Raw genomic sequence first — 15,630 nt, forward strand, 5'->3', positions numbered from 1 at the left:
TCCTCTTAGAAGCTGTCCCAGTGATGGCCATTCCACAGTTCTCTCATTGTGCCACTTTGTTTCCACAATAGAAAGCAACAACCTATGCAGCACCACCAAGTTGCTGGATCAAGTGTCACTTCCTGCCACTGTTACAGTAGCCCTCAGAAAGTACTTTCTCTAAAGTGCTCTAGTAAATTTGCCCAGCTGTTTATCTGGGTCAAATATGGCAACCAGCTTCAGAAAGAAGCTTTGTTTAAGCAACAAATGATACTCAATCTTTTGTGCAAAACAAAAAACCTTCATCAACAGTAGAGAATAAAATGGACAATAAGATCAATGTAATGAATAGCATTCTAAAATAAAGCAATGTCATTACAAATCTTTATTCTTCCTTAGAAATCAGACTAACTTTTTTTTTTTAGAAAAGCTAGCGTCAGGAAAAATATACATTTTTGGGAGAGGTGATTCCTTGCAACTGACCTATTCAGATTGGTAACACTCAATGCTGGACAAACTCTTGTTTAAGTAACTTGTACATTCTGTCAGTCATCCTATATTTCCTACAAGTCTGCTCAGGAAATGACTCCATGCTTTCTCCCAATTTGTGTGAAGGCATCAACGCAGCGGTCGATATCCTGGTCAGAATGAGCTGCTGAGATTTGGACTCTGATTCGAGCTTTCCCCTTCGGAACCACTGGATAGGAGAAGCCGATTACATATACTCCTGGAAGGTGGAGAGGGGGGAAAAAAAGTAAATATTTGTCCAGCAACCGCACACACTCATGGCACTAAGAGTAATTCAGTGCTGTCACACCAATAGTTACACAGCATCCTCGGAAGGGAGCTAGGGGTAAAATATGATCCTTTATTCAACCTTCTTCAAAGCAGGGTTTACTGTATTCTGTGTTTAGAATCTGTCATCTACGTCTGACTGTGACAATATCGTGATAATGCCTGTCCACATGCATTAATGGACTAGTCAACCGAATGGCTGCCCAGCTCTCACCCAGCTTCAGCATGTCGTCGGCCATCAACGAGGCAAGACGTGCATCCCCAAGCATCACTGGACAGATGGGATGGTTTGAGCCAGAGATAGTAAAGCCAGCCCGAGTCATGGAATCTCTGAATCTGAACCAGGTGGGGAGAGAATGTTCACATACAAAACAAACACACACACAAAACAAACTTTTAGGAAAGTCAGAGTTTTGTACAGTAGAATTCCTAGCAAGTTATTACTGAAAATATCTAAAATACACATAATACAGCAGTTGGCCTAGTGTGGAACAAAACAAAACAAAGGGCTTTTCTGCTATGTCAGAAAAATATAATCAAGTAAAAACAAAAAAAAAAAAAAAAAGCTTCCACATGCTCTAACCTCTTGGTCTTGGCAGCCATACTCTGGGCAATCTCATTCGACTTGAGCAGTAGTTCGATGGCACGGGTGGAGCAGCCCACAACCGGGGGAGGCAGGGAGTTTGAGAAGAGATAAGGACGCGACCGTTGCCTCAACAGATCAATTAAAGGTTTAGGACCAACTGTGTACCCACCTGGAGGAGAGTGAGAGACATAGTAAATTCATTTTGGATATTATTTGAACTTCTGCCTTTGAGCTCAGAGGCTGCAGGTTCAAATCCCACCTCCTGCTGTAGTAGCCTTGAAAAAGGTACTTAACCTGAATTGTCCAGTAAAAATTACCCAGGTGTATAAATGGTACATAACTGTAAGTTGCTTTGCAGAAAAGGAGCAGCTAAATGTAAATTTAAGTTATTTTAAAATGAACAGACAGTACACATGGGTACTTCTGCTACAAAAAAAAAATATTATTTCAAAGTACAACTGCTGAGACTCACCAGCTGCACCCCCTAGCGCCTTCCCTAGGGTGGAGTTGACAATGTGCACCTTGTCCATCACTCCCAGTAGCTCATCTGTGCCCCTGCAAAGAGGTCACTCAAGTCAAAGTGGACATCAAGCACCGCCATACAAAATAAATGTTACACCACATGTTGTCAAATTCAGTCACATGTACTACTCTGTTTTACTTATACATCATACACAGATTAAAATTAATATGTGCAGTAGCTATATCATACCTATAAGATAATACATTCTATAAAGAATGTAAATCAGCCAGCTATAATTAATCAACAGAGCACAAGACTTCTACGCTGTTCACAATAATGATCAAAACTCAAAAGGAATATTTTCCACGACGAATCATCTCTGGCGCATCCACTCCATACTCACCGGCCTCGAGGACCCATGAAACCCGTGGCGTGGCACTCGTCGATAAAAACCATGGCTCCATATCGCTCAGCAAGGTCACAGATTTCTCTCAGAGGCGCAACGTCCCCGTCCATGGAGAACACGCCGTCTGTGGCAATGAGTCGCAGACGACAGGACTGTGGGGCAAAGGAGAGTACAAACACTGGCTGAGGATGGTACCTTCAGGAAACCACCGGCTGACCTGTTTTGCAGCATTTTTTCAAAGTTTGTTTCAGCATCAGTCTCCATACTCCTGTAAAGAGCATGTAATTTTGTGCTGCGCTTTAATATTCAGAGATTACCTGCACTTTGACTTGAAATGGGATTTCCAGAAATTTGTTTGCACAGCAGACATGTTGACCCACAACAATACACAGTTTTATGCAAAAGTTTGGGCACCCCTGGCTAAGTTACATATTTAGTTAATTTTGTAAGTGAAAAGTAGTAAAGAACTGCTGCAGGAAACAGTGTGTTAAAAAACAACACATTTGCAAATGTTATTGCAGAGTTACTTTTTATTTCTTGAACGTAAAACATAGGAACAAAGAAAACAGTAATTTCGGCATGTGCAAAGGTTTATGAAAAGATGTGGAAAATTATGAAGATGTAATCTGGCCAGCGGTGCCCAAACTTTTGCATAAAACTGCACACATATATTTTCAGCAAAGCATACATCTGCACATAAAGGCTAAGAGGGCTGAATAGGACACGAGCAACAAAAACCTAGTTTATTTATAACTTCCAAGTTGTGTGAGATGCATTTGTTAATTTCGGGTAATCAGGGCAGTCCAACACTAATAAGAAGCAGGTGTGCCATTACTGATGGATAGAGGCAATACAGTAAAAACTGCTGGTACTGTACAAACAGTATGATGGACATATTCACTAACAATCGTGTAACAGTACTAGTGCAACTGCAATAAATATGATGACAAAGTTTACCTGGAGCAGTGGAGGAATTTTGGTCTTTGTTACTTACTTATTCAAGATTTTGTGGTTACCGTTATGGTTTTAGGGGGGGCGTGGTGGCGGCGCAGTGGGTTGGACCAGGTCCTGCTCTCCGGTGGGTCTGGGGTTCGAGTCCCGCTTGGGGTGCCTTGCGACGGACTGGCGTCCCATCCTGGGTGTGTCCCCTCCCCCTCCAGCCTTACGCCCTGAGTTGCCGGGTTAGGCTCCGGTTCCCCGCGACCCCGTATGGGACAAGCGGTTCAGAAAGTGTGTCTGTGTGAGTGTTATGGTTTTATTACCTGGGCTTCTTTTAACTTGTTCTCCAAGTCATTGAGATCCATATGTCGGTAGCGCAGCCTCTTCGCACGGCACAGCCGGATCCCGTCAATGATGGAAGCATGGTTCAGCTCATCAGACAGAACAGCATCATCTGGCCCCAGAAGGACCTGAGAGGAAGCGCGAGAGGTCGACTCCCTCAGAAGTGCACACTCCGTGGCTACGCGAAACACAGAAACTAGTCAACACAGCCGGAGGCAAACAAAACAGTTGCGGCTAAGCTAAAGGTGTGAACCTTGCACCGAAACGAACAAAAACAAGGGAAAGCGTGATTCTGGAGAGAGCTACAGTAACGGCTCCATTACCTCAAAGAGCCCAGCGTTAGCGTCAAAACAGCTAGCATAGAGGATGGCGTCCTCTCGCTCATGGAACTGAGCCACCTTCTGCTCCAGCCTCTTGTGCAGGTCCTGGAAGAGATGGACACAGTTCTCGAATACGTAACGTAAACCTTTCAGTTTCACGTTCACAAGGCCAGTCGAACACCTGCAGCGGCTCAGAAGTCGACCGGCTGCATGTGGACTTTAGACCAGGGGTGCCAAACATACAAGGCGTGAAAACTTTTACTCGGGCCCATATGATGACTGAGTGGAGATTTAGGCATCACTAAATACTGTAGTTATGTGTTATACGAAGTAGGACTTTCAACACGTTAATGATTCAGATGAAGAAATTAATCTGCCTACGCAAAGTGAAACCACCTATTACACAGGCACGTTGTCAAATGCCCAACGGTACCTTACCGCAGGATCAGAATTGTAACGTCCCATCTAGACTGTGCTGTTAGTGTAGGAAACGCACACTTTACTGCGCCTCATCATGAGGAAACTTCATACACTGCTCAGACACGCTGACCAGCGATTGACGGCTCCTCCACAAATACACATTTACGTTTATTTAGCTGAACCTTTCTGTCCAAAGCGACTTGGTCATTTTCACGCGAGTGGTTTTGGGCAAGTACCAAGCACGAGGGTACTACAGCAGGAGGTGGGATGTGAACCTGCACCCTCCCGAGTTTAGAGGCAGCACCTTTTATCTCTGTGCCACATTTATAAACTCAAAATTACAAAGGTATGTATTGCATATGATGCACTACTGCTCAAGTTCATGTTTTCTACAAAGCTTAATGCTACCTGCTGCTATTGCTGTAATGCAGAGATTTGCTAAGATGCCCATTATGGGTTTCAGTTTGCAGTCAGGGGTTATGCACGTTACAGAGCAACCATCTGGGGGAACTGTTGTCACTACCAATGTGCGCACAGTTCTGTGGGGTTTCTAGCTTTGGCCAGTGTGTAAGTCCGTTCTGCATATGCTGAGGTGCAGCGAGAGAAGTCCACATTCCTGTAGTCCCATTTCTGGAACGCTTAACGAAAATCTCTAGAAGGTGGTGTCATTATTAACGCGGATTCCCACTCGGTGGCTGATTTGCAAGCAGTTCTGGAACTTTCCACCGCTGCGCCGACTCGCTCCAAACTTCGACGCTGCCGTCACCGCGCCAGGCAAGTAGCAAAAATAAACTGCCAAGACGTCACGGTACAGCTCTGACCCTTTTTTACTCATTTATATTTTATTGTTGAACAATTGCTTTGTTTTAAAACGCAGTAGCGCAGGGATGTCAAATGTATGGCGTAACAACTGAGCAATATTGAGGTACGATACAGCGCTACAGGAGTACAGCTTGAATAACTAACTAATCCTGCGGTATGAAATGACCGTCCCCCATGGATTAGACTGTCACGCATACGGGCCAAGATACACTCCATACTTGACGCAATCTCAGTTAATCACAGGTCCGATATGATAAAATGCTGAGACACGACTTCACTCGTCATTTACCTGCGTCCCACAGATGAACCTCACAGAGCTGAGGCCGGCGCCGTACTCCCGCAAGGCCTCGACACCTGCCTGCACCACTTCGGGGTGACTGGACAGACCCAGGTAGTTATTGGCACAGAAGTTGAGTATGTCTGAAAGGAAGAGCGGATGAGCAGTGAGAGGGGAGCGAGGAGAGCGCCGCACACAGACAGAGCGACCTGCTGCAAACGGAGCACGAGATGCTCCGATGACTGACAGCGTGGCACACCGGGACCGGTGCCCTTCACCACTGGGGAGCTGTCATGGGAACATCATCCATCATCCATCATATGCAGACACAGAGTCAGAAAGAGGAACACACACATGCACACACTCTCATGAACAGAAGAGAGAGACAGAGAGGAGGAAAGAAAAAAAATAAAGGAGTGACTGCTAGCCCACTAACTGCAGCTCAAGTTGAACATAAACTGTTGCACATCCCACGAGCTCAGTAAACTGAATCCAGCTCCACACACACACACTGCTCCAGCTCAGCTGTTATGAATATACATTTTGCAGAAGAAACTATGGTCACATACATACATAGTTCATCACTCAGAAGGGACTAAAAAAAATGTCTCGTTATCAGACAGACAGATCCAGCCAGTTGAGATTGCAGGCAAAAACGTTTCTAAACGACAAGCCCTCTGCCTCGTGTCTCTCTAGAGGCAAACCTACTGCCCACGCACGGCCACGTCCTCACGCTCACCCCCACGGCTGCCGTCCACGTTGATGTGCGGACCCTGCTTGGACGTGATTACTCTCTCCCCTTTCCACGTCCCGCCCGCTCTTATCGACTCAAGTTCGCCCTCCAGAACAGCTCGAACCTGAGCTAAAGAGGAGTAAAGTCCATTTGTTGCGGCGGAGAGACAGAAGGAGCCCCGCAGCGGGCTGGCGAGCTTGCTGACAGCTGACCGGAGAAGCATAGCGATTCAGTCTGGAACCGTAACACGCGAATCGCCGCGAGAAGGAAGACACGCGCAAGTGGGCGTGTTCAACGTCAGCCGCACACCGGAACTGAGAGAGGGGCGTGTACAAATTCACCAATCAAATGCCAGAGACGCACAAATGACGGCAGTGCTAACGAATCAAAACTCGCGTATGTTAATAAACGCTGTACAGTAACAAGTAATAACCGGAGTCAGGATTTCTCTAAATACTGTGCACCTCTGTGACGTTAATATGCAGCGGGTACACAGACATTTCAACGTCGAGTAGACAAGTAACTAATTTAGTTCAATAAGTTTTATTAATACGTTGTTTGTACTCTCCAGATATCCCAAATCTATTTGAAGATCGGGTTTGTGAAAACACGAATGCATAAATAAACCGATTACACACTTGTTACGTCGTTGTTTTTTGAAACAACAAGAAGAATCTGAAATTCCGGGACACTGACTGACCAAAAGTAATAATTGCCTCGAGCTACTGCTTAAACACACGCTTTATACCCACAAGCACTGTTTTATTATTGTGTTTTATTATTGTGTTAGCGTTCACCGTTCTTTAAAGCCCCCCCTACGATTGTGGAGGCGTAAACTAGATGACACAGTAGCAGAAAATACCGTATTGCCTCCATAGTTTCACCATCATGAATGAAGTCCCTGTAGAAATACACCGACTTTTTGGTCATGCGCATCCATTTCTAAAGAATAAACATCACAATTTAATTTTTAATTTAATTTCAAGTTTAATCATCATTGGAAAACAGCAGTGACGCGGTTAATATTAAACACTTTTACAGTCAGAAAAATAATTTACATACTACAAATGCATAAAATAATAATACGCCTGACTAACCTCAATTTAGTGGATTAATATATTCAGTACTCAATAAATAGATTCATTTCCCATAATAAGGACTTTCAAATAACAACGTACATAATTTTGCGGAAATGTAGCACACATAAAGTGATTTTTGTGGCATATTATCATCTCACAGACTTATTCGTGTAACTCCAGGCTTATTATAAAATAGAAAATCAAACCTTCACTTGATAAAATCAGAATAACTAAAGAATAGCTATAAATGCAGCAGTCAAAACAATAGTGCAAATCCCTATTCAGAAATACCTTCGTTCACATAAAAAACAACCTAGTAGAATATTTTTCTTTCACCATTCCGCCTTCTTGTGGAAAAGACTGAGTACTACAGTACAGTATTCAAATTTAACTTTTTATTCCTTTTGCACATCGGGAGGCGGCAGTGTTTTTTCCAACAATTGACTGACCTTTTTATTTCCCCAATTTTACTCTATTGAGCTGTCTGAATTTCATAGTGATCCAGTTTTAATGTTATTCTTTAGGACTCTCTGCACTCTTTTGTTATTGGTGAGTTTATTAGCTTAGAAACGGTTATAAGTCTTCAAAACAACTCTGGCCATCGTTGAACAAACAAAATGATTCTTTTTTTTTTTAAATGTGCAGGTGTCCGCTAACTGCTCAGTATATGTCTGCGTTTGCGAATATATTGTTGGTTATATAGTTGAATATATTGTTGCCGCCCTGTTTTCGCCTCTTGCCCTGCCACACTTCTCACAATCGCTCAGTCAGCGTGTGAAAAGCTGGTCGTGCGGCTGTTGCTGAGGGCGCCCCGTGTCCAGCACGGCCCCGCTGAGGGGCGGGAGGCGCTCCCCAGCCTTTGCTCTCTCCTCCAGAAACCTGTCAAACTCTGGGAGAGAGAAAACAGCTCCACTTTAACGTTCCATATTATAGGTGTTAGAGACAACAGAACATGTAATTCTTGGGAAATTAGATGCTGGAAACTTACACTTACATTACCCACATACTTAGAAGGAGGATGATGGTAGGTGATGCAAACAGACAAATGAAAACTCACCTTCACTGGTCACGCCCTCATTGTCAGTTGTACATTCCTCCTGAATAAAAGCCACCGTTACCACTTAAACTCTAATTCCAAGCAGACAGACCGATTAAGCAAAAGAATTACAGTCAAAGTACTACTTATTTCAGTCACTTCTGTGAAAATCTACTGGTATAAATGGGTCTAACTATGAACTACAACGCAGTAGGTTATTAAGGCATCTATAGAAAAGTAAAATGATAGTGTATTGGAACAATAAAATAAAAGTAGGTGAAGAAAGCCTCACCACATTGTCAGCAAGCCACTTCTCAATGTCTTCCATAGCATTTGCTTGACTTACAGGAATCTGAGAGATTGAAGATGGGGGATGATAGGATTAAATTTAAATCTACATGAGGCCATAAACCCAACAGAAGATCCAAGAAAGGGAGATATACCAGCTAATAAACAAAGCACACAAAATGATATGGCATTTTTCTGTGTTGATCGTGTAGGGGGGCGCGGTGGCGCAGTGGGTTGGACCACAGTCCTGCTCTCCGGTGGGTCTGGGGTTCGAGTCCTGCTTGGGGTGCCTTGCGACGGACTGGCGTCCCGTCCTGGGTGTGTCCCCTCCCCCTCTGGCCTTACGCCCTGTGTTACCGGGTAGGCTCCGGTTTCCCGTGACCCCGTAAGGGACAAGCGGTTCTGAAAATGTGTGTGTGTGTGTGTGTGTGTGATCGTAGCAGGCTTGGCTGGGTCCTGCTCTCTGGCAGGTCTAGGGTTTGAGTCCTGCTTGGGGTGTGATGGACTGGCGTCCCATCCTGGGTGTGTCCCCTCCCCCTCCAGTCTTGCGTCTTGTGTTGTCGGGCTAGGCTCTGGTTCGCCGCGACCCCACTTGGGACAAGCGGTTTCAGTCAATGTGTGTGTGTGCGTGTGTGTGTGTGTGTGATCAAAAATAGCATGTGGTCATCTGTACTGTCCACACAGAATAACCATTATAAGAGTACTCTTTTTCAAAAACAGACTTTTGTCTATACTTTTAAGATTTCTGGGAAGTTGTCCAAGCCCCACCCCAAAACATATGGCATTTTTTAAAATTGCTCAGTGTCCTCTATGAGGTGCATTTGGACTCAGCATTGTAGCATGTAGCTTAGGAGACTCTTTAAAAACACGTCTTCTTGAGCAAACAAAAATAAAAAAACTTGTCTTAACTAAAAACTACTCACGTACACACCGCAAAGATGTGCCATGTAAAGCAAAAAAATCTGGTATGTCAACATAAACGACGTCACAACCAGTTCTGTTATGTTTGAAACATCAGTTTAGTTTGGCTCACACTATGCTCCTAGAGCTCAACAGTCAAGAGTGAGAGGTCATGCAAAATCTGATGGGCACAGGTCACATGTAACGCAATGGTAGATAATGATACCCACCATTCCCTTCGCCACCATCCAGTCAAAGTTAGGGGAGGACCCGAGGACTGTGGACTCTTGGGTATCGTCCTTGAGACAGACAGACAGAGTTTATCGACTTATAGGCAACATCGCGTCATAGTGAGAGACAATCATAAACAAATGCACAGTGATGCACGCATACCCTTACAGTTTCCATAACGCCGCGTGGGTACAAGAACAATATGCACAAGCCTATCCCAGAAGTATAGGCTGTGAGACAGGGTACACCCTGGATGGGGCGCCAGCCCATCGCATGGTAATCACATGCACCTTCACTCACGACAAGCAATTTAATCACCAATTCACCTGAAACGGATGTCTTTCGACTATGAGAGGAAACCAAAGCATTCAGAGGAAACGCGCAAACGCATGGAGAGCGTGCGAACTCTGTACAGACTGAGGATTCAAATTTACACGTGAGCGCACAGTTCAGGCACGGCGAAGCGTGAGCAGCACCCGCTGTGCTACTGCGTCATACTGTATTTTCTTGCAGGAATTTTACACGTCATTGAGACAACCGGCTCTGCTGCGCTTTAGTTAGTGCTCTAGATTTCCTGAATTCATTCATTACGATGATCCACCGCAGTACTGACCGCTCCAGAATTTCGCACAGCGCTGTCCAGACCTTCGGCCAACCTCTCCCCAGTCCGTTCGTCTGGGACTATGTACCGCACACTGCAACACACATTTTGGCGGAAAAGGGAACCGTGAGGAAGAACAATCAGCCGCAGATTTCTGCGGTACGACTAGGGATTCACCAGCAGTGAATCCCTCGTACTTCACCTCATCCCTGCAGATCCACCCGGCTCTGCTCTTCACTTCAGAACAGTTAACAGGTAACGGTTAATGATTCTCACAACCGAAAGAGTACCTCTCGGTGCGTTTGGGCAACGAGCCATTCCCGGCCTGAGTAAACACGGCACGCCCGTCATCGTGCCCGGCACCTACGAGAAAGGCGGACAATGAGAAAAGGACAGTTAAAAATATCCGAAGCATGATTAAAAACCAAACTGCCCAGGAAAAGTAAGATAACTTACTAAGGCTGGTCATTTGGTGGGAAAGCATGCTGATGGCCGACCGTCCTTCGAGCTGCTGGGTGGAAACAGCAGCGTGTTCCTGCTGATGCAAAGCTTGGGGTACAGGACCGAGGTCCACAAGGTTGGTGTAGGTAGCTGAAGGGGTCTTGTAATTAGAGAAATTTATGGAAGACTGTAAATGTAAAACTAAATAAATTGTTAGAAGCTGAATGAAATTCACCACAGTAAAGGCCTGATTTTTTTTTTTTTTTTCTTCTTCCCCTCACTTGTTCAGCAGGACTCTGTCCGCTGAGACGTCTCTGGAAGCTGATGGAAAAAACAAAATCCGCAAAGAGGTCAGAAGTGGAAGTGGGTATATTCTCCTGGTCAAGGTGTGACTACAGTTGAGTGTGTGAGCTCTGCTCTGGACAGAAGGAGAAGCATACCCATTGTAGCGGGCAAAGGCACCGTTTAGCTCGTCATTGAGCACCAGCAGCTCTTCCATCAGCTTCTCGTCACTGGCTACGGGGATGAGCTTCAGCAAACGGCCCTGCATGTTCAGGCACACCGAGTACAGCTGCTACTGACAGAAAGACAGGGAGCACCGACCGAGGGAACGCGGTGAATAAGAGCGGACTTGTCACTTGTCACCCAGCAGCAGAACTGACCTCTTTGGTGACGAAACGAACACAGACCTGCAGCAGCTCGGTGTCTGATGGCTGGACCCGACCCGGTTCCAGCTGGTTCATCATTTCCGACATCAGCGCCATGTTCCCCCGAACCACTTCCAGATCAGCTCTCAACAGTTCCACCTGACACAAACATTTACTTTTTAAATATTATGTATTTTTCACTAACTTGTGTTAACCGCTTGTCCTTCTCAGGGTAACAGCGGTCTGGAGCCAATCTGGGAAACAGTGGGTGTAAGGCCTGGCGGGGGGGGGTACACCTTGGATGGGATACCAGTCCCTCACAGGTAAAATGTATTAACAAAAGCAATAAGAAAAAATAGAACGCAGACTGTGTGTGTGCAGCATTGCTTAGTGAATTCTCTAAGGGTAAATGAAGACTTTGCTGTGCAAACCATACAACGGACATAAACGCAAGCACTTCGTGTTTTCGTCCGTGTAAAGAAAGGCGCTGCCTAAAGCATTGCTCTGGTCGCGTGTAAGTGATAGCGCTGAGCTCCACTCCCGCCTCTGCATCACCTGATCAGGAGAGAACGGAAGGGAACCCTCTTTTCTGGACGGTGAAATAGGATGCCGGGGTGACACGGGGGCATCGCGGGGATCCGGGGCCGCAGCAGACACAGAGACAGATGATCTGCCTTCCGGAACGGTCTTTGAAACACAGCAGGGTGTTGGTGGCAAGCAGCAGAGCACAGCATAGTCCCAGCCCAGTGCGCAGAGGTGTGCTGAGTGTGTGGAGTGAGGTAATGAGTGGAAATATTTACAGCAGAGCACATGGAGGCGTGTCACCCTACCCTATGCGGGGTGTGAATCGGGGATGCGCTGTTCAAGGTGCTCATGGGAAACTTCACCCCTTTCCGCCTCAGGTCCTCATACACGGAGACCACACCCGTCAGAGACGCGGAACTGCGGAAGGCGTCGGCCCACGCCTAAATAGTGGGGAGAGGCAGCCTTAGGGCGGAAACCAAACTGACCGGTTGCCGGGACACAGCGCGCAAAACAAACAGCTCTGCACTGCATTATGGGATATCTTGGGATATCTTCTACCGATGCCCGAATAGACATGATCCTACAGGGCTGTGTCCTTCTGCTGTACGCACACTTGCAGAAAGAGCCACGCAGGCCTCAGAACATCTCCACGCACCTGTATGAGGGCCAGAACCCTGTCGTGCACCACCATTGGCGGGTTGTTCTTGGGCATTACGGCCTGAACTAATACCCCCTCCACAAACTCTCGCGCGGACACCAGCACGTGAAACCTGTGTCCGCAATTCTTCACACATGCCTCCAGCACCTGAGGGACAAAGAGCCAACAAAGCACAGCTCGCTGACAGCGGTTAACCGTCCGTGTGAACAGCATCGTGAAAGAAAGGGAGAAGAAGACTAAACAGGCGGACGGACAAGCAGAGGAAATACTTGCCGTCAGTGTCAGCATGACTTCTTTGAAATTCTTGTTACCCACAATCCTTTTCTTTATCGCTTTCACGGCATCCTTAGGTCTTAAACGGCAAAAAACACAATGCAGATCTTGATAGCCACAAGTGATGCGAGGAGAGCGATGTCAGGAGAACAAAATAATTTACTTTCGCTTTTATAATTAATGAATGCAAGTCTAAAAAAAATTACGATTAATTCACATTCTGGTTTATTAAAAAAAAAAAAAATAAAAAAATCAGTAACAACAGTATATGTCATATTTAAAAACAAATATATCCTGGAGAGATTTTGAAAAAAATATACAAATGGAGAAAAATCAAGTGCAGATCCAAGCTACTGATGGTGCATCCAAAATAAATGTCTAGAAATCAAGTGGGACAAAATAACGTATATTTCATACCCCTCTTCGGTTTCATTGACGATGTCGCAGATCTCCATGTTTAAAGCCCAGTCCTCAGACTCGAGGGTGGAGTTCGTAGCTTGTTCTAACAACAAAAGCAGCGCAAGACCGGTTTTCAAGAAATCTATACTTTTGCATGTCCTCATCTGGCCCCAGACTTGCTGCACTAGTTCCACTGCCACAAAAATCCCGTTTTGGGTAGAATACCACTTACATTCTTCAGGAATTACACAAGCGGTTATGGATTTAGACCAAGGGTTTTCAGGTCATGTCTTAGCAGCAGACTGAGCAGAAATGATCAGTCTTCCCCCACATTACAAAGATAACGTTCCTGGAAAACCCTTCTTGAAGTGAATTCTCAAAAATCAGACCTAATTGCCAGGAGTTTCAATAGCAAACATTTGCACCCGTTTACGCTAAAATACCACAGAATCCCTCCTGTTAAAATTAAGAGTCACTTCCAAGGTTAACATTTGGTACACATACAGACTGAGTGAAGCCGCTTCTCCCCAACGGGGTCGCGACGAGCCAGAGCCTAACCCGGCAACACAGGGCACAAGGCTGGAGGGGGAGGGGACGCACCCAGGACGGGACGCCAGTCCACTGCAAGGCACCCCAAGTGGGACTCGAACCCCAGACCCATCAGAGAGCAGACACAGGTCAAACCCACTGTGCCACTGTGCCCCCACCCCCCCAACATTAGGTATCATAACACAAAATACCAAGGCAGTTTGCCTTCATTAATGACTCTAAAACTGTATGGCTGTTTACGTGCACTCCTTCAGCTTTCTCATAACTCTTACATACCAGACATTTCACAAATGCTCTCACAAGCATACAACATGTGATACATAGTGTTTATCTACTTACTTAAGCGCGCACACACACACACACATTGTCTGAAACCACTTGTCCCAAGCGGGGGTTGCAGCAAGCCGGAGCCTACCCCGCCAACACGGGGCACAAGGCTGGAGGGGGAAGGGACACACCCAGGATGGGACGCCAGCCTGTCGCAAGACACCCGAAGCGGGACTCGAACCCCAGACCCACCACAAAGCAGGCATAGGCCAAACCCACCATGGTACCGCACCCCTCAAGACACTTACTTAACCTTTGAAATCAATTTAAAAATGTAAATAATTGGCACTCACTCAACAAGCTGACACAATTTGGACTATCCTACTTGGGGCAAGTGGTTTTCAGACAGTGTGTGTGTGTGTGTGTGTGTGTGTGTCTTGTCCTGCCCTGCCCTGCCCTGCCCTCACACTGGCAGCATGTGTGCTGCTCTTTACTCTTATCCACAAGTCATTGACATGATCTGAATTAAGTCCTTTTGAAATATCATTTAACCACAATTACCACACGTCAAGAAAGAAAGTGAAATCACAGCAACATTTAAGCTTTGATGTCCTGTAGTCACCTACCATTATTTACTGTTATTCCCTGCCAGATGTTTTTGTTTACATCACATCTATTCATTCAGCTGACACTATCACAATTATTGACCCATTTATTATACAGGTGGGTCATTTTACTGGAACAATTAGGGCAAGTACCTTGCTCAGAGGTACAACAGCTGGAAGTAGGAACCGAACCTGTGACTTTGGGTCCAAAGACAGCAGTCTTTACCACTATATCACCAGCTGCCCCTAACTTAAGTGTCTGCTAAATGAATAAATGTAAATTTAAATATACTGCACTTGAGATGGCAGCAAGCAAAGTATTAAAAAAAAAACTGCACTGAGATATTACAGTACTTTGAAAAGAGAGGTCGGGGGGGTGAAAATGCACCCTAGTACAGACCCTTTGATTTTTAGAGGGAGCTAAGAAGAGGACAGACAAGCAGCACAGAGAGAAGTGACCGCGGAGTCGTGTCACACCTGTCACCCAGGTAATAACATCAGCGCCACATGAGTGTCCTTTTCAGAGTGACACTGTCACTGACAGCCCGGCCGCGTCCAGCGCAGATCCGGTTTCACCTCGTTTTCACCTCGTTTTCCTTGCGCTTTACTCTCTCTCTCTCTGCCAACTTCTTGTGTCTACCGCTGGAGACGCTGTGAACACGACGTAGACTAAACGCTACAGTAACTCCCGCTGATCACACGACACGGACGGCAGCGCACCGCAATACACGCAGAGCAATATTGAATGATTGAATAACAGTGATTTACCGATTCGCTGCCCCACCGGGCTGTCAAACGGGCTGCCGATCAGAAGCTCCATATCGCCCCGCAACTCTCTCCCCTTCGTCTCCTTTCCGCCCCGGGAAGCTCGCCGGCGATCGGCTGCGGACGGATGCGCGCGTCCGGCTTGTGCGTGAACGCGCAAGGACGTGTAAGGGGGAGGAGAGAAACACCCGCTTCAGGGAGGACAAGTTGCTGCGAATGTCATGTGTCCCCAAAGCCGAACTTGCTGCGGGAGGGATTTGGCGACTGCTTTAAAAGCGACATTT

General features: G+C 46.0%; 2 protein-coding genes across 2 annotated transcripts; both read right to left on the reverse strand.

Moving 5' to 3' along the window:
• Positions 1-193: 193 nt before the first annotated feature.
• Positions 194-6,379, reverse strand: gcat (glycine C-acetyltransferase). Its single transcript, XM_018738459.2, has 9 exons — positions 6,089-6,379; positions 5,362-5,492; positions 3,834-3,935; positions 3,492-3,638; positions 2,227-2,381; positions 1,833-1,915; positions 1,358-1,529; positions 989-1,110; positions 194-706 (listed from the first exon to the last, which is right to left on the reverse strand). The coding sequence occupies exons 1-9, from the start codon at positions 6,303-6,305 to the stop codon at positions 555-557; spliced, it is 1,281 nt and encodes a 426-aa protein (XP_018593975.2). The 5' UTR covers positions 6,306-6,379; the 3' UTR covers positions 194-554.
• Positions 6,380-6,891: 512 nt separating this feature from the next.
• Positions 6,892-15,494, reverse strand: tom1 (target of myb1 membrane trafficking protein). Its single transcript, XM_018738454.2, has 16 exons — positions 15,350-15,494; positions 13,179-13,263; positions 12,762-12,840; positions 12,486-12,635; positions 12,136-12,270; positions 11,861-11,992; positions 11,348-11,464; positions 11,099-11,232; positions 10,940-10,979; positions 10,674-10,818; positions 10,508-10,580; positions 10,230-10,311; positions 9,616-9,684; positions 8,490-8,549; positions 8,219-8,258; positions 6,892-8,050 (listed from the first exon to the last, which is right to left on the reverse strand). The coding sequence occupies exons 1-16, from the start codon at positions 15,399-15,401 to the stop codon at positions 7,929-7,931; spliced, it is 1,515 nt and encodes a 504-aa protein (XP_018593970.2). The 5' UTR covers positions 15,402-15,494; the 3' UTR covers positions 6,892-7,928.
• Between the last annotated feature and the right edge of the window lie 136 nt (positions 15,495-15,630).

The sequence above is a fragment of the Scleropages formosus genome, chromosome 3 (assembly GCF_900964775.1).
Source record: "Scleropages formosus chromosome 3, fSclFor1.1, whole genome shotgun sequence".
Taxonomy (NCBI): Eukaryota; Metazoa; Chordata; class Actinopteri; order Osteoglossiformes; family Osteoglossidae; genus Scleropages; species Scleropages formosus.